The 20,094-nt window shown below is 35.5% G+C and overlaps 1 protein-coding gene across 1 annotated transcript in view; it reads left to right on the top strand.

The window, feature by feature from the left end:
- KYNU (kynureninase) overlaps positions 1-20,094 on the top strand; it is a 155,563-nt gene that overhangs the window by 40,654 nt on the left and 94,815 nt on the right. The window contains exons 3-6 of the mRNA XM_012641740.1: positions 2,473-2,550; positions 16,198-16,259; positions 17,682-17,753; positions 18,979-19,053. Of these exons, the coding sequence (XP_012497194.1) occupies positions 2,473-2,550; positions 16,198-16,259; positions 17,682-17,753; positions 18,979-19,053 (287 nt within the window). The remainder of the gene's footprint in view (positions 1-2,472; positions 2,551-16,197; positions 16,260-17,681; positions 17,754-18,978; positions 19,054-20,094) is intronic.

Genomic DNA, 20,094 nt, shown 5'->3' with positions numbered 1-20,094 from the left:
AGGCAGGTATAGACCTTTCCTGCAGACCCTTCTTGTCTCATTCAACTTAAGTGTTTCTTTCTTAAAAAACCAAAGGTACACACACACAAACACACACACACATATATATGAGAAAGTATAAGAAAGTTCATGGTGTGGCACGTTATAAAGATTTGCCCCAACATCTTTGGGAGCTAATCATCATTGGGTCACAGAAAAAAAGTTGTGATATCATTAAGGAAGGCTGTGAAATCCTATTAATTTACTTACGGAAGGATGCTTTCTAAAAACAGGGCCACCTTTCATTTTGTAGGATGATTATTAAAGCATAGTCCCACTTTAAAGAGGACCCAAGTTTCTATTAACTTCTTAATTAGATTTTACATCCTGCAATCTAATTTCATGAATAAATACTACTTGTAGACATCTCAAAAAACACCCCACTCATGGCAGTGATTTATCCCATGGTAGTGAGTTAACTCTCTCCCAGGCTTTCTTTTTCTTGCCAGTATTTGTAAAAAGAATATTGTAGCTATGCTGCAACTATTTTAAGGAGTTTTAAATGAAAGCAATATGTTTCTTAACTCTAATACATATATTTATAACTGCACTTTAATCTACATCAACTCTTTTCTAATGACAGGCCACTTTACTTTGGGCTTATTTGGATAACACTTTCTAAATACATTTCACTACCCCAGGCTAGTGGGCTGACAAAATGAGGAAGTGGATTCTGTGTGTGATATTTTAAGGGGAAGGAGATGCCAAAAGCATTGCAGGAAGAAACCTATTCTTAAAGATTATTACCATGGTGTCTACCAGAGTGAGGAGTAGGTGGCATAATATTCTGAGATATAAATTCTCTGAGGCAGAACATAGAATTTTACTACCTAAATGTAATAAGATGTATTGTGCTATCAGCAAAGGCCATGGAGCTCTATGTGATTAAAATAAAAAAGGATCCAAGTATCTGCCTTTAACTACCATTTAATGATAATGATTTTTGTCTTTAGCATTTATATTGGAAATCAGGAAAGAGGCAAGCTGCAGGCTATCTGATAATAATATGAATGATAATAACTAACAATTGCCCTCTCTTCCTCCCTAATTCTTAGTAGTCTATGTTTATTTTCAAAGAAAGTCCTTTTCCTTCATCTTAGTTTATACGGTAATCGAAATATTAGTTTAAAAATTGTGTTATACACCGCATGCTGATGGAGGGAATTTGAGCATTAGATTTACATCAGAAAAGAAGACTCAGCAAAGGAGTACTGGGTATCACTCTCTTTTACATGTTAGCTCATTTATTTTTCATGACAACGCTTGAAGGTACATTATTGTCACCCATTTACTTTTATAAATGTGGAAAATTAGGCCCTATAAGCGGCTAATACATGTGATCTCACAAGCAGCCAGTAGTGACCTGGAGCTGACTTGTATTAGGTGACGAAAGCCAGTTGTGAAATACTCAGAATTTTTGCTGGTAGCATGAAATTAGCCCCAATGGGGTATTTACACCATGAAAATCAGCAGAGGCTAAAAGACAGGGGTCCAATTCTCCAGTCTTACCACCCTTCTTAGAGTGTGTTTACCAGCTTACCAAATTTCCGTGCATGGATTCAAACCCAGGTTTGCGCTATATACAAAGCACCTACTTAATTTCTTTCTTCCAAGTTTATGAAGTGTTTGGATTCCTAAAGAATTAAGAACTATCAAATTCAGAGCTTTAAAGGTGCAAGTATGGAACAGCACTTGAAGGCACTTCCCCTTAATCCTTTGTTTTAGTTTCTTCTGTGTTTTTCAAGTGTATTTGCCTTCTTCATTTGATGGAAACTTCTTGAGATTTGAAGTGCTCTGTGTATTTTGTGTTTTTCTATTGTGCCTTCTGGGGTATTTACCAGAACAATAAAATTAAGCTGGAGTGTGAAGGCGAAATTGCTGGAAAACAGGTTAAGCCAAATAGTGTTGACTTTGATTATTGCTAAGTTTTATTATTTACCTGAAATGTCATCATGAATATAGTTGCATTTTACACACTTTTATTTAATTTGCAGATTGTACCTATATTTTAAAAATTAACTTATAATCATTTCAGTCTCTACACTAAAAATATTGTACCTATATTTTAATATAGATACTACTCTATGCTACAGGCATACAAGGAGAGTGTTCAAATGATCTTGAAAATTTCAAAATAAGTGAGAAAAAAATCCTATCTTAAACTCTAAAATATAGCAAAATATCGAAATAGTGTATGAGCAATCTCCCACCTTCCTAACAAAAAGAAAATTAAAGAAATAACAATATGACCTTAAAAGACATTATTCCCATGTATTATTTTTTGGTTTTAAAATAGTATGCTTTTATGTAACTACTAAGACATTACAAAAGCCCATATAGAAATATTCATTTGCTAAAGCTAATATTTGAAAAATCACACATATGCACACAAGAGCTAAGAAATATTTATGTCCCTTTTTAATTTCAGGGGAGGCTATGGTCATGACGTAGGGAAGCGTCCTTGGATTATAGGAGATGAGATTATTGTAGGCCTTATGAAGGACATTGTAGGTAAGTAAAAAGCACAGTGAATTTTTTTCCAAAAGAATTGTAAAGATGGGGCTGGGCACAGTAGCTCACACCTGTAATCCCAGCACTTTGGGAGGCCAAGGCGGGAGGATTGCTTGAGGTCAGGAGTTCAAGAACCAGCATGGGCAACATAGTGAGACCCTCATCTCTTCAAAAAATTTTAAATTTAGCTGGGCATAGTGGCTCACGCCTATGGTCCTAGATATTCAGGAGGCTAAGATAGAAGGATACTCTTGAGCCCAGGAGTTTGAGGCTGCAGTGAACTATAATCATGCCTTGGATTCCAGCCTGGATGACCGAGTAAGATCCTGTCTCTAGAAAAAAAAAAAAGAAGAAGAAGAAGAAGAAAAGAATGTAATGGTGAACTAATACCTTTTGTATTATACTGGATGGAACTGAAGTCCATTCTTCTAAGTGAAATATCATAAGAATGGAAAAGGAAAAACAAGCACCACATGTATTCACCATTAAATTGGTACTAATTGTTTAACACTTATGTGCACATATGGAAGTTCAGGGGGCGGGTAGGTGGTGGAGGAGGAGGGTATGGGTAAATTCACACCTAAGGCATGCTGTGCACAATGTCTGGGGGATGGCACACTTGTAGCTCTGACTCAGGCGGTGCAAAGGCAATATATATAACTAAAGCATTTGTACCCCATAATATTCTGAAATAAAAAAAAAGAAAGAAAAAAACGGATTGTAAAGATAGTTAGTTATAAACATAAATTATATAGGCAAAATCTTATTGAAGAACATCCTGATTTTGTGTTTTAACCTTTACCAGTCAAAGGTGAGTATACCTTTAACTTAGACTGTTCATTCAAAGATTGCTATAAAATAATGAACATAACCAGGTTGTTTGATAGGAAAATAAAATATTTGTGATATTATTTTTTCTCGTATATATATATATATTTTTTTGAGACAGAGTCTCACTGTGTTGCCCTGGCTAGAGTGCCATGGCATCATCCTAGCTTACAGCAACCTCAAACTCCTGGGCTCAAGTGATCCTCCTGCCTCAGCCTCCCGAGTAGCTGGGACTACAGGCATGCGCCACCATGCCCGGCTAATTTTTTCTCTATATATTTTAGTTGTCCAGATAGTTTCTTTCTATTTTTTCTTTTTTCTTTTAGTAGAGACGGGGTCTCGCTCTTGCTCAGGCTGGTCTCGAACTCCTGAGCTCAAACAATCCGCCCGCCTCGGCCTCCCAGAGTGCTAGGATTACAGGCGTGAGCCACCACTCCCGGCCTCTCATATATTTTAAAAGTGATATTTACCATCCCATGAAAAATAGATGCATTGTGTTAATTTATAATTAAACAAATTTCATAAAAATCAACTGAAATCAATTTTCTATAATTTCACTATATGATAAAATGAACGCTTATCTTCACATGATAAAGGTGTGAAACGCCAATCATGTTTTGACTCATTTTAGTTTAATCCTTGGTGATCAATTTAAGCATAGACTTAGTGTTATTGAAAATAATATAGCTGATGCTGTTTTGGTCTGTAATGTGTTTCCTGAAGTGAGTTATATATACTATTGGTGGTATTCGAGATAGTTTTAGATGGTAAATGTATTCACTCTTGAAAAAAGTTTTTTATTTAATGGGATTGAGTATTCAACATGGTCTGAAATCATGTGAAATTTAGAGTACTGAAAAAACATTAATGATATTTTAGCAATTAGAGGGTGTTATTTAGAAATATTTGAAGGCCTTAGGAAAATCCCAACTTTCAAAATGCTTTTTTAAATCTCATTCCCCCATAAGCAATTATAAAAATATTTTTATTGCTTCATACCACTTGAATCTTGGCCAATAATCAGAAGACAAAATCAACTTGGGCTGGAAGAGAAATGGAATTAGAGTAGGGAAAGTTGGACTTACATGTAGAAAAAACTATGGCAACTGGCAAATCATTAAAATCTGGAGAATATCTTGTTTGTTTAAAAAATAATCATTGACCCTCTGCTGTATGTCAGGACTTGCGGCAGGCACTGTGGACGTTAAGGTCAATAAGAACACTTGCCATCCTATCCTCATGGGACTCTCGGTAAAGGAAGATACAAAGACGTAAAATTAATATATGTACATAATCAAGTAAAATACAAAGAAATATAAAATTAATTATTGTGATCCACATTACAGAAGAGACATAATTTTCCAGTTGATGGAGGACTGAACGTATGCATTTAATTACTTTTTTTTTCTGAAATCTAAGGAATTCTTAATGTAATTAGAAAATATTTAAAAATTCTAAACCCCAAAGGCCAAACTGAAATGGTAAAGGACATGGTAGCCAGCAAATCTGGGGAGCTGGCTAGCAGGTAGACAAGTACTAACTGCTTAGTCTAAAAAATGAAACAAAATGAAAACAAAAAGTAAACCAAATCCTTATCTCCCAATGGGAAAAAAATGAAAAGCCACCTGCTTTATCTTGCAGATCCTTCAAAGGCTTGAGAATTATTCAAATTAAGCCTCTCTAGAAGTAGAGATGAAAATAGGAGTAAAAAGAGATTTGTTGACAATCTGTCTAAAATGTAATTAGGATACCACATCCCATTGCCCACTCGATGCTGCCAGGTGAATCCTCCTATACCGCTACTCCAGGAGAAGACTGGAGGGTTAGTCACTGGATAAGGGAGAAGAAAAGTCCCAGGTGAGGACATGTATACTTATTAGTCAGCTCAGGCACCATAACAAAACACCACAGACAACATAGATTAAACAATAGAAATTTATTTTTTCACAGTTCTGGAAACTGGAAGTCCACGTTCAAGGTGCCCTCAGGGTTGATTTCTGGTGAGGGCTCTCTGGCTTGCCGATGGCTACCTCCTCACTATGCCCTCACGTGGCCTTTCTTTGTGCACTGGGGGAGAGAAAGATCTTTGGTTTTCCTCCCTCTTTTTCTAAGGGCACCAGTCTTACTGGATTAGGTCCACGCTCTTATGACCTCATTTAACTTTAGTTAACAATCTATAGGCCCATCTCCAAATATACTCACAATGGAGATGAGGGCTTCAACATATGAATTTGGGGAAACACAACTCAGTCCATAACATATAACATAGTGAAAACGAAAGGGTTAAATTAATGTTTAACAACTTGTAATCTAATTTAGCTGCTAGTACCTGTGCAGGAGACTGGACAAGTCTCTGTGATATCTGGGCCACCTAAAGAGTCTGACATGGGGAAGTTTCTTGGCACAGTGACCCATCATGTACACAGAGGAGAACACGTTCATGTTTAACACACCCAAATTACAGGAAAATCTGTTTTTTGTTTATGAACCATATAAATATGTTAACCTAATTTTAAAAAAACCCCAATAGAAAAGTTGTAAGCAAAAGTTCCATTTTCTACTAGATATTATTGAGGAATCATTATAGTATACAAATTTGTTTTATATGCTATATTGTAGAATCAGAATATCAACTTCTATTATAATTTAAGATAAAAGTTGAGTACAAGCTGAAAAGGCTCCCTTGGACAGAAAAAAGTTAAATTAACAAATATATAGCAATAGTAAAAAAAAAAAAAAAAATTAAATAGAAATCTCCATAGACCCGAAATAGAGCCATTACTGAAGCAAGGAGAATTTGGAAGCCTGGACATGCAGTGTTTTGGGGGCAGCACATGGAATCAGACTCCGTGTGTAGGACCTGAGTCAAGACTTGCATAAGAAGCCCCAGAGGGAATCTGTGCAGCCCTAGATGCTTGGGTCTGTGCCAAGGGCCAGAGTCTTTGTCAGCCAGGTCCAGTATGAGCTGCTGCCATACCAGTAGGTTCTCAGGAACACAGAGCTTGATCTGGCTGTCAGAATTATCTTGAGGACTGTATATTCTGATGGAGGAAATTCCCACCTGAACAATCCTGGGTTGCGTTTAAAGGTGTGTTAAATAGTTGGTTAATAAACCCTTCATTTGTTTTTATTCTTTAGCAGGCAATTATATTCATTCAAATGTCTAACACGTAAACAAAAACCCTGAAAAAAAAATCCACAATTAATTCAACCGGAGAATGTATATTTTCCTTAGCTGTAGCTGTGGATTTTTTTTTTTTTTACCTCTGTATTAGGTTTGCTTTCAGAACATAAACTGCATTCTAATCTTGTTATTTTGTGCTTAATATTTATCATCCTGTAAGGAGGAGTTAGGATGTTTATATACAGGCTAGGGAAGTGGTAAGGTGATATTATTCAGTGAGATTTATTTATGAAGCCAATAAACCCTGCAAAAACATTTCCTTCGACCATTTAAAAGTTTACAGCTCTATTGCAACTTATTAAATGTGTAAGTGTTTTGTTGCCCAGTAAATACACGTATGTCACATAAAGATCCTTGAAATTTCAGACCAACCACCTCATTATTGTTACTAAGGAAAGGAAAAAAAAAAAAGACTGTAAATCTTGTCTTGTTTAGAAAAGTAAAGGGACTGAATTTATTTTAAATCTTTAAAAGAAAATTTGTCAACCCTAGCTGTAGGGTTTTTTCGCTTGTCTTTGAAATACCATGCAGAGTGAAACAATTTATATTTTGGCTCACAAGACTATCCCTACTTCAGACACCAGTCAAAAGTCCCAGGAGACACCCATACTTCTGATCGACAAGCTGTAAATTCAGGGATTTCCACTACAACATACTTGGGTTCCCTAATTTGCAAGAGTAGCTCACAGCACTCAGGAAAACACTTTATAAATTTATTATAAAGGACACAACTCAGGCACAGCCAATGGAAGAGATGCATAGGTCAAGGTAATGGTGGGAGGACCCAGAGGCATGGAGCTTCCATGCCTTCTCTGAGCAGGTCACCCTCTCAGCACTCAGAGGTGCTTTCCTACCCATATGGGCTCTGAGTGCCATTGTTCAATTTCCAGCTCTCCTTCTGGCCCAGTAGGCCAGTGGGTGGAGCTGAAAGTTCCAATCCTCTAATCCCTCTAATCTCTTGTTCTTTCTGGTGACCAGCCCCATCCTGAAACCAGCTAGTAGTCCCACTCCTAAGTCACCTCATTAGCATAAACTCAGGTGCTACCTAAAGGAACTTTTCATGAATAACACAAGATATTTTTATCACTTGGAAAAATCCAAGGATTTGGGGGGCTCTGTGCCAGGAACTAGAAACAAAGACCCAATAGTTCTTGTTATACCACACCTATGGGACAAACTTCTTTAGCTTTCTACACCTTCATCTTTGAATGCTGCATTAATTAAAATAGAGATGTTTGGTCCCAAAATATAATGTGGGATATACAAGATAGCAAATATTTCTTGCAATGGACAGTCAGTTTTGTAGATATGAAACTCATTAAACAAAATATATTTGACTTCCTAAAGTCTCAAACCTTATGTGACAAATGCATTGTCACATTTCATTTGAAATATTTTTAGTGAACGAAGGGGATGTTTAGTTTAATGATTATTTTGTTAAATATATGTTTTGTTCTCTACAATTCATAATTTATTAGGGGAAATATTTCTGCTATTTTTTTGTTGTTGACGAACAGAATATGAATTAACAATCTGCAAAAGTGAATTATAAACAATATTTTAAAAGCCTGATATTTACTTATTTATGTTAAATTTCACTAACCATTATAATCTTCCAAATTCTTTACTTTTCAAATTGTATATATCAGTCAGAGAAATGATCCTTACATCCAATTGAAAAATGAATTTTTAATTCACTCTTTGCTTTCATAGAAACTGATTCTTTCGGAAGGTGTTTTTGTGTATGTATGTGTTTATTTTGTTTGCAGACCCCACGTGGGTTTCCTTTTTGCCTTGGATTATTAGAGTTACTAGCAAGCTCTGAGAAAAAGCTGGTTAAGTTTGAAGTAATAAAAACATTTAATAGTTTCTAATTTGTTTCTAATGTGCATGTATGTTATTGCTATTTGTTAGCATTTTTCCTCAAATTGCATAAGAAACTTCAGACCTTCTTTGGAAGTAGGTATGGTTTAAATCATAAAATGATTAAAATAATGGTATGGTAACTAAAGTAAAGAGTATCACAAGTCAAATTTGTTTTTTCTACTTGTTAGGCTACCTGAATGTGTCATGAGCACACAGACATGTTGTATATTTTGGGTTAAGATTGAATCTTCCAAGTCCTTAAAACCATAGCCTTATTTCACCATAAAATTTCTCAAAGAAAGTACCAGCAGGATCATAAAAATTATTATATGTACAAATTGATACAGTGGATAGAGAAGAGAAAGAGATATTTATTCATAGACATAGAAAAGAATTTCAATTTCAGATGAGAAGAAAAACTATTAATAAAACATTCTATATAGAGCCAACAGTTCTGCAAAACATGGAGTAACTTTCCCTTATAATTAATGTCATATTATCAAGATGTTAGAAATAAAATTGCTGAAGAATATTATTAGTACTATTATTAAGCCTACTTTTCCCTGGGCACATAAAAATCACAAAGGGCTAGCCTCATGCATTTGGGCTTATAAAAATGTTGTAATGTGAACATAAATTTTCTTTATGAAACTTTATTGACCCTCAGAGAAGCAATAATCCCTGGAATCTCTCCCTCAACAGTTACAGGCCCTTAGCCATGTATTGGCCAGCTCTAGAGCCCACAGAAATTTGTTACTTGGAAAATGGAGTGTAAAGTTCTTGGACTTAGCCTAATTACAAACCCCACAGCCAAATCCACAATAACATTTGCATCTGCTTAGTAAAACACACAGAACATGGTATGGCAGTTATGAGACCCCTAATGAATCTTCTTATCAAACAGTGAGTAGATTGGGGCCTTATCCTCATTTTGCAAAGGTTTGAAATTACGTTAGGATTAGAAAGACACAGAAAGAGGCTAGTTATGAGTCTAGATCTAGGTCTCCTATTTTTGACTGAAGTCAAATACACAGATTATCTGTAAGCACTGCTTCCAAATGGAATTCTAGACAAAGATTATTATTATTATTTTATTTTTTTCTAAGAGACTTTTAGTAAGTTAGTTCATTTCTTTGAATATTAGCTTCCTTGCTGATAAAATAAAGAAAATCAGAGTAGATACCTCATCAGGTTGCTGTGAAGACTGAAATAATATAAGTCACGTATTTAGAAGTGTCGGTACATGGTAAAGGCTCCATAAATGTCAGCTTGCCAGGCTTGCAGACAAGAAGGCAGTGCTTGCATTTAACTGAGGGTTACCTTCTGGCAAAGAAAAAAACGATGTCCAATAAATAAATAAACAAGTACTAAAGAAGCAGGGAAGCACTCTTTGAAAGAGAACCATGACCCACACTCATCTCAAATGAAATTATTCAAATCTTGACACTCGGTGCAGTGAGTCATAGATGATCTCCTGAAGCAAAGATCCCTTCGAAACCTGATAAGCTTCCTGGAAGCTTTTTAAAAAATTTCCCCTTAAGTACTAGTAGTTGTTGATGTTTCTATAATACACTAATTCAAAGCAATTGGGGGAAAAAATGAATAAATAAAAGCAAATTGAAAAAATTTTGGTTTACAGAAAAAAAGATTTATTTTCTTATGGAATGCTGACGATATTGAAATATCTTAGCACAATGTTGGTTTTAGAAATCTAATCTGAACCAAAAAAGATAGTCAATTAGGTACATTTTCTATTGAAAATACAGTCATGCCTTAAATATATTGTGGCCTTGGTTTCAGACCACAACAATAAAGTGAATATTGCAAAAAAGTGAGTCACACAAATTTTTTGGTTTCCCAGTGCATATAAAAGTTATGTTTACACTACACTGTAGTCTGTTAATTGTGCAATAGCATTATGGCTGAAAACACAATATAATTACCTTAATTAAAAATGCTTTATTGTTAAAAAGGACTAACATTGATCTGAGCCTTTAGTGAGTCATAATCTTTTCGTTGGTGGAGGGTCTTTCTTCTATGTGGATGGCGGCTGACTGATCAGGCGGTGGTTGCTGGAGGTTGGGGTGGCTGTGGCACTTTCTTAAATAAGACAGCAATGAAGTTGGCCACGTCAATTGACTCTTCCTTTCACAAAAGATTTCTCTGTAACATACAACGCTATTTGTTAGCATTTTACTTCTTTCAACATTGCAGTAATCCTCTCAAACCCTGCCATTGCTTTATCAACTAAGTGTATGGAATATTCTAAATCCTTTACTGTCATTTCAGCAATGTTCACAGCATCTTCACCAGGAGTAGATTCCCTCTCAAGAAACCAGTTTTCTTAGCTCATCCACAAGAAGCAACTTCTTCTAAGTTTTATTATGAGATTACAGCCATTCGGTCCCATCTTCAGGCTCCACTTCTAATTCTAGTTCTCTTACTTTTTCTACAACATCTGTAATCACTGCCTCAGCAAGTCATGATCCCTCAAATCAGCCATGCAGGTTGGAATCAACTTCTTCCAAACTCCTATTAATGCTGATATTTTGATCTCCTCCCACGAATCTCGAACCTTCTTAATGGCAGCTGGAATGGTAAATCCTTTCTAGAATATTTTCAATTAACTTTTCCCAGACTGGTGAGAGGAATCACTGTCTATGACAGCCAGCTATAGCCCTAGGAAAAGTAGTTCTTAAATAATAAAACTTGAAAGTCAAAATTACTCCTTGATCTGTGGGCTGCAGAATGGATGCCGCGTTAGCAGGCAAGAAAACAGCATTAACCTCCTTGAGCATCTCCCTCAGAGCTCTTGGGTGACTAGGTGCATTGTCAATGAGCAGTAATGTTTTTAAAGGGATCCTTTTTTCTAAGTAATAAGTTTCAACAGTGGGCTTAAAATATCTAGTGAACCATGTTGTAAACAGATGTCCTGTCATCCAGGCTTTGTTGTTCCATTTATAGAGCACAGACAGAGTAGATTTAGTATGATTCCTAAAGGGCTTTGGGATTTTCAAAATGGTAAATAAGTATTGGCTTGAACTTGAAGGCACTAGCTGTTTTAACTCCTAATAAGAAAGTCAGCCTGTCCTTTGAAGGTTTGATGACAGGCATTGACTTCTCTAGCTATGAGAGTCCTGGATGGCATCTTCTCCAAATAAAAAGCTATTTCACCTACCTGGAAAAAATCTGTTGTTCAGTGCAGCTACCTTCCTCAATGATCTTCATCAGATCTGCTGAATAATTTGCTGCAGGTTCTACATCGGCACTTAATGCCTCATCATGCACTTTTTTTCCCCCGAAATATTGAACTTGAGACGAGTTCGTTAGTAATTTCACAGTAGCCTTTCACAGGCTGGTTGTTACCTCACTTGCTCCCTCAGCAACCCCAGGGTGGTGTCAGACGGGACACCTTCTCATTGCTCTTCTTCCAGTCAGCTCTAAAGACTCCAGATACAACCAGCCTGGAACCAGTCTCGGCATGTCTAATCTTAAATCATCTTGTTAGTGCAGACACCTCTGAGGTCCCCAAGAAACCTTTGTCTAAACTGAAGTCTTGAGAGAGAAAGGGTTTCAAGTTGGAGACAGACAAATTCACCTAAAGCTCATCCCTACAGCCCTCTGGTGTAGAAAAGTACTGTTCTTGAAGACTGAGTTTCCTCTTCAAGCGTACTGCACTGTATCCTTAAAGTAGGTGAAAACTTTGGGAATAAAATTTGTGGTCTCAAACAGCACTGCCCTGGGTATTTCTGTTTCCTTAGCAGCCTTTCTACAGGCCCTTCTTGAATGGCCTATGACATTGTCTTCCTTGTCCATGATCTCCAGTGCCTTGTTTGTTTTTATTGAGACAGAATGTCACTCGCCTGCCCTGGGTAGAGTGCAGTGGCGCCATTGTCGCTGCAACCTCTGGCTCCTGGGCTCTAAGCGATCCTTCTGCCTCAGCCTTCTGGGTAGCTGGGACAGCAGGTGTGCACCCCAATGCCCGGCTGGGTTTTCTTCTCTTGTCTTTTTGGTAGAGACGGGGTCTTGCTCTTGCTCAGGTTAGTCTCCAACTCCTGAGCTCAAACAATCCTCCTGCCTCGGCCTCTAGAGTGCTAGGATTATAGGCGTGAGCCACTGCACCTGGCCCCTTGTCCATGATCTCAATCCTTCAAATAGGCTCTAGGCTTCAGGATGCAAAAACATTCATTCCACTGACTTGGGTGAGAAAGATAAGGTTCTTTTGGTCCAAAAGTTATCCAAGGAATACTTCATTTGGGCCAAATTAGGGATTAATCCAAAGAATATTGAAGAAACAATTACTCCTGCTCCTAGTACTATACTCTCTTGTGAACAATGATCATAACTTACATTTCCATTGGTAATGTTGAATGCTGTAGTGTAGGCCTAGAAGGAAACCTGATTTAAAATCATGGACTTTATCCCTTTTGCTGGCATTATCAACAGAAATACCGTGGGTGCCATGAAAGGCAAGAAAGCTACAGGTCAGGACACACTGTTGAGAGACTCCTCTTCAAAGCTTCTTGTAACCTTTGGTCCTCCAAGTCATGTCCGTATGCATTTTCATTTGCGAATAGTAGTTGCCCCTATTTTCCTGTTTTTCTAATTGAAATGACCAAATCTGTGAGATCTAATAATTTTCCCCACTGACTAATTGTTAAACAAGAGGTTGGCATTCATTGTTCCAGAGGTGCTCAGGGGGCTCCATGTAGGCAGTGGCACCTCTGCATCCTGGGAGCCGCCCGGCATCCATGCTTCTTCCTCTTTCTCCTGGGACCTATGTCTACTTCGCATTTTTATGTTTCTTTCCTTAAAGCTCAGGAGCCAACCTCTGCTAGCTTCCAAAGCTGCAACTTTTCTTTTGCAGCTTCCTCACCTCTTTCAGGCTTCATAGAATTGAAGACAGGTGGGGCCTTGATCTGAGCTGGGCTTTGGCTTAAGGGAATGTTGTGGCTGGTTTGATCTTCAATTCAGACCACTCAGACTTTCTCCATATCAGCACTGAGACTGTTTCACCTTCTTATCATCCCTGTGTTCACTGGAATAGCACTTTTAATTTCCTTCTAGAACTTTTTCTTGCAATCTTGACATGGCTAACTGGCACAAGAGGTACAGCTTTCAGCTATGTTAGCTTTGGACATGCCTTCCTCTTTAAGCTTAACATTTCTATCTTTTGATTTAAAATGAGAGATGTGAAACTCTTAGAGGTTATTGTAGGGTTATTAATTGGCCTAATTTCAATATTTTAGTGTCTCAGGAAATAGAAAGGCCCAAGGGAAGGAGACAGGGAAATGGTCAGTTAGTGGAGCAATCAAAATACACATGAAATTTATGGATGAAGTTTGCCATCTTATGTGGGCATGGTTTGTGGTCCCTTAATATAGTTACAATAGTAACATCAAAGATCACTGATTACAGATCATCATAACAAATATAATAATAATGAAAAGTTTGAAATATTGCTAGAATTACCAAAATATGACACAGAGACATGAAGTGAGCAAACACTGTTAAAAAAAAAATGACACCAATAGAATTGATCCATGCAAGGTTGTAGCAAGCCTTCAATTTGTAAAAAACACAATAAGGTAAAGTGCAACAAAATGAGGTATTGCTATGCACTAAAAATCAGTCTGCTGTGGCTCTTCGATGTTAAGAATGCTTGATTCTTCAGTGCCTTTAGCTTACATTTGTAAGAAACACTTCTATTAATGTTTTGAAACTTTAATATTCACACCACCCCGTTACACGTGCGTGCACATTCATGCATGTTAAATAGACTGACCCTGTCCTTGGACAAAGTTCAGTAGCAGGTGAATTTTATTTGAAGTGGTCCATGGTGCAATCATTCAAATAGAGGAGGGATTATTTACAAAGAACTGGTCCAAGTGAGAGCATGCCATTGAAAAGTGTGGTGAGGAATGACCTCTATTGCTCTTGTTACTCAATGCCAAGTGTCAATGTACATTAATTCAGCCGGTGCATCTAGGGGTGGGCATGTATGTAGATTCATCACATTCCCTTGCCCAAAAAATTTTAGGTGATCCAAATGAACACTGTATTGTCTGGAGAACAAAAATTTCCCAGGAATCTATATTTGTTTTAATCAAAATGTAATATTAAAGCAAAAATATAGTGTCTGAGTTTCTATAGAAAGTCCCCCCATTTCCTGCTTCTTGCATTTCTTTTTTTCATTTTGTGATAACTACCATGTTTTCTTTTTTTATTTTCTTCTTTTTTCAAATGCCACTCTTTCTACTGATTCTGCTTTCTCTTCATATTACTTTTCCTTCCTTTCTTCTTTCCACTCACCCTGCCAATTTTTTTTTTTTAATAAATGGTTTTCAGAAAAGATGCATGTAAATAGTTAATGGAGAGTCAAGGATAAGATCAGGTTAGATATCTTAGATACTATTTATTTTAGAAATAACAGAAAAATTTACACCATAGTGTAAAGAAATGAATATAATAAAACTGGCAACATTTTTTTAAAATTACATTTCGATGAGATTTTCTTACTTTAGGAGAAGGCATATGCCACTATAAGTAACATAAGCTTATCAGATGCATATATATATAGTATGTCTAGAAGAAATTTTATTGAGTGCTAGGGATATGGAATGAGATTGTTCTTATTGACCCTTGACTTCAGACCTTTGCTTTACAATGACCAGGGATATATGTATTAGCACCCACCACTTGTTCACTAACCTTGTATATCAAATGCAGAAAGCCATATGGCAAATGCAATAAGAAGTTTTCCTTGACCAGGTGAAGATGACAGGAGCTTCCTTAAATGGCTATTTTGAAATATAAATTCCTAAATTATACACTATTTCCGTGGCCTCTCCGTCCAATGAACTTATCCTAGACTCTATCTATTAGATTTATTTTTCCACTTACTGGCTATTCTTTTAAAATGGGACTCTATCAGGAATATCTCTTTAGATAGAAAATGTAGGACTTGTGTTATGCATAGGTACACAGCCTATTTTTCTCAGGGATAGTAAGGAGATATAAGAACTCAAAACATGAGAGGTACTAATATTGCTGTTATTATGCTATAAATTCTTAAGCAGCTAATGTATTCTCTAGGTCTGTTTCTGTTAAAACCCTTGTTAAAAGGAATTCGATCATATTATGATTATGTAGGGGATATCTTAATACTGCATATTTTCTCAGCAGACACTACACATCTCTATTATCTTTTATCTCAGTGTGTATGAATAAACCCCAGAGCTATTTAGGTCATTGTATTTTGCTATGTAGTTGTTTTGTCTTGTTATATATCTCACTGTAATAACAATGAATTATGTTTGGCAAAGTAGCCATCTTTTATTAAAGGTGCATTTTAATTTGATATCAGAAACAGCCAGCTTTAAAACTGTAATTGACCTTAATACCTTATTAGATTCCTTTTGGAGATACACTTACCACAAAAATGTACTCTTTGGGAATTTGACAAACTAGCTGATAATAGGATATATCATTTTCATTTTCCAGGAAAAAGCAAATGCTTCATTATTTGGTTTTTATTTACTACATGAAAAAGGAAATATAATTTTTAGCTAGCTGTGTACATGTTAGTTCAGATATCATTTGATAAAATGAGTCAAGTGGGAAAGCTTCCATTTCTTTGTGATGACACATGAAATACGCCCTTATCTCTAAAAGCATTAAGAATGATCAAGTGATGCTTCCTACTTTGTTTTGCTAAGTATCTTTAGAAGTAATAGAAACATCTAAATTATTATATGTTTATTTTGCAGGAGCCGATGAGAAAGAAATTGCCTTAATGAATGCTTTGACTGTTAATTTACATCTTCTACTGGTGAGTTTCCTTTCCCACCAATGTTTAGAATACACTCATTTACAGAATCTGATGTTTTTCTATCTTTAATTCATGAGCATCTGGTGGTTTACTTACTTAAAAATAAATTGCGAGATCATTTTCATTTTTACCAGGAAATACTGGACCATGATATAATGGCTTCTTCCTAATCATGGAAAAGTTGACTCTTGCAAAGAGCTTTGAATAACGAACAGTTCTTGTCTCAGAAAATAAGGAGTAAGAGTCACGGTGGACGAAAAGGGAAACTGCTTGCAGGCATACAAAACAATGATGATGTACAAATGCTAGCAAAGCATTGAACTCTTTGGAAAGACAATTTTTCAATATGTTAGACTTCAGCAGAGTGAGAATTATGGATCAGCATACTTTTGTGGATTAATTTTTGGGGAGTAGGTTAAAAGACTTGGAAAATAACGCTAAATTGAAGAAAAGGGATCTACTACCTTAAATGAGTTCCTATGTTTAAAATACTTCTTTCATCTTAAATACTCAATAAAATATCATTTATATTTTCCGTTTGGGATGTGATATCTATAATCATTGCTTGATGCTTTGAAAAATCTTGACTTCATTGTGTAAGTATGTTTTGGAAACATATCTACATGTTCAGACATTCCTGGATTTGACCCCCAGCTAAATTACTTAATGCCTATTTGACATTGGACAAGCTTTTGACATCTCCATGTCTTAATATTCTCCTTTGCAAAAATGAGGATAGTAATACCTACCTCAAAGATCTATACAAGGATTATATGTGATAATATGTGAAAGTTGCTTTAGCACTGGCCAGTGATCAAGACCCAGTTAATAATAGCTATCACTTTCATTGTTATCACCAATCTCATTCCCCAAGAACTGTGTGCAGAGATGAAAGAGCCCCACTGAACAACCAAACTACCTCTCGCTGGTGCCTCTAGGAATTGCAGATGTTTTATGTTAGAGCTAAGGTACTTTCAGTTGGACCCAAAATAAAATCCCATAAAATATTAAAACAGTGGGAAGGTTGTGCAGTGGAAACCAAACTGGCAGTATAAAAGAAGTCAATGTAAGTACATAGAACATGATATTTCAATGTCACACTACAGAAACTACCATGAAATGCTTTGGGAAGATAATTTTTCAATTAATATTTGAGTAAAGTTTGAGGATTTATTTTTATCTGATTCACATTTTCCCCTGAGTTGGCTTTTTTATTGATAAACATAATGAGCCAGTATCTTCTTTCTGTTTATAATTCACTGGAAACAAGGCTAATTGAAAAGGTACCCCAACAGACACCTTAAATGTTTAATTAATTAATGTCTTTAAAATGCTGGAGATTATAACATGAAAGCGTGGTATAAATGAACAAATGCATAAATTGTGCATTAATGCTTTTTCAATAAATCTGTTTCATCGTAGTTATCATTCTTTAAGCCTACGCCGACACGGTATAAAATTCTTCTAGAAGCCAAAGCCTTCCCTTCTGATCATGTAAGGATTTCTTTAAATTATATTTATGTTCTTTCTATTCTTCCTAGAGGAGCATATCATTTTCCTGACTTGAATGTTTATTCACTAGTCTTTTCCAAGTAACCTTACAATAAAAAGATCTGTCATATGCTTTTGATTTAGGTATTTTTTTCATAGATTGTAACTTTATTTCTTTTGTTCAAGTAAAACATGTGCTAAGGGAAGAAAGGATTGAATAGGAACATTGATTTATTAGTCTTTTTAAAGACATTGAGAAAACTGCTGGTCTAAATCATGTGCAGTTATAAATGTTTTATTAATTCTTGTTGCTATTTTATTTGTATATGAAACCAAATCAATACAAACCTCAGTTCTTAACTCTTTAGCTATATAGAATAGGAATATAAACTTTTATTTGTCCCTTTATTCTCATAGCATGCTAGCATAATTATTGGTGCTTTATTATAAAAAAATGTATTAGAAATTAAAAATATTTCTTGTGGTTCACTAGAAAAAAACATGCTACTTTATCAGTGATTTACTTAATAAGAAATTTGATTGTTCTAGACACAGACACAGATAAAAAGTACATTGTATATGAGTTTCAAGTCAGTGGCAAGTTAAAAAAATAATAAAAATAAAAGTACATTGTATATTTCAGTTTCAGTGTTAGAAAAATTTTATTTCTTTATTTATATTATTACTATTCTGGCCTACACCTTATAATTTTGGGGTATGATATGTCAAAATTAATAGCTGTTACCTTACTAAAATGGATCAGAATCTTAATATCTTCAAAAGATTCCAGGTAATTCTTGTAATTGCTTATTCTCATACATATCTTGTACTCTCAAGGAAGTAAAGTTATTCTTTCTAAGTTAAGCCATTTCTGTATCCTATGTTCAGGCATAGCAAGTCTATACTACTCACCTTGGTTATTTTGTAAATTCTGGTTTTGAGTTAGATGATTTAATATCTTATTCCAAAAATCTCTTGTAGCTCCTTAAGTCTAGGTGACCTCTACATTTTCATTCTTCTCTAATATGTAACATTTCAAATTCAGATTCCTGCATGTAAATTATATTAAGGTGTTCTTCTCCAGTGTGTTTTGTTTAGGTCTCTTAACCTTGACCTTGGATTTAATGTTTGTATTGTTATTTTATTATTTGTTTTTGGTGTTTTTTTTTTTTAATGTACTTTGGTGCTTTCAGCTTAATGTTATAAATAGATTATCTTTCTTTTCCAGTATGCTATTGAATCACAGCTACAACTTCACGGACTTAACATTGAGGAAAGTATGCGGATTATAAAGCCAAGAGAGGTATATGAGAAAGAAATAAATATTCATCATGCTTCTATTTAGTATTGATCTTTTTCTTTGTTTTCCTCAAGTTTATTATCTTGATTACTTTAATGGAACTTTCAAGAAAGAATAAAAGACCTATAGTTCTGTTACTATTAGATCACTTTGCTTAAAACAGAGAAGAATGTAGATGTGTATTTATTTTTATTTTTCAAGGGCTAGCCACACGGCAAGCAAACTGTTTTTCTATTAATACCACTGCAGTCTTCCATATCCTTCAATGGGATGGGAAGAGGGTGGCAAACTGGTGTCTCATTTTCAGTTTCAAATGGCATTGCCCTTGGATGCCATTAAAATCATGTTAAAGACCAGTAATACTTGTTGAAATTGAATGATGACTATCTTTCATGTCCCTCCTTAATCTAAATATCAAGCATTTCCTTTGCGTTTAGACTAGGGTAGAAAGAGGGATGTGGTATAGTGGAAAAAACTTAAGCTTTACAACTTAGCTAATAGACTCCAGTGAAATCCCAGACCTCGCAACTTACTGGATACATGACTTTGGGAAAATTCCTTTATCCCTTTGAGAATCCTTATATTTAAACAGGTAACAAAGGATACATCTAATCAGGCTTGACCATATGTTCACGATCTAAAACAGTGTGTATTTTATATTAATAGAGATATAAGGCTCAGCTGCACAGACTTTGACATATAAACCCTGCAGCTTGTGTAATTTGTCACTAAGAGAATTATACAGAATAAATTTTTGGTTTCACATATGATGCTCCCAGGCTGCTAAACCAATGTCTGAACAATTACTTCTTTCAACCCAGAATTACTTTGAACAAATTAAAGAGCACTCTATTCATTTCCATTTGCCCACATGCAATAAATTAATGAGATTAAAAGTTCTCACACCTGTGAGAGGATATAAATTGTTAACTTATAACATAAACGAATATAGGTGCTAATTATCACAAGTTTTAATGTTATAAGTGACCAGGGTTTTAGGGTCTCATGAGTTAATCATAGTCTTGAGACCATTCTTGAGAATTC

The sequence above is a fragment of the Propithecus coquereli genome, unplaced genomic scaffold (genome assembly GCF_000956105.1).
Source record: "Propithecus coquereli isolate 6110/MARCELLA unplaced genomic scaffold, Pcoq_1.0 Scaffold169, whole genome shotgun sequence".
Taxonomy (NCBI): Eukaryota; Metazoa; Chordata; class Mammalia; order Primates; family Indriidae; genus Propithecus; species Propithecus coquereli.
Note: the sequence above shows the minus strand (reverse complement) of the source record. Positions and strands in the feature narration are given on the sequence as shown.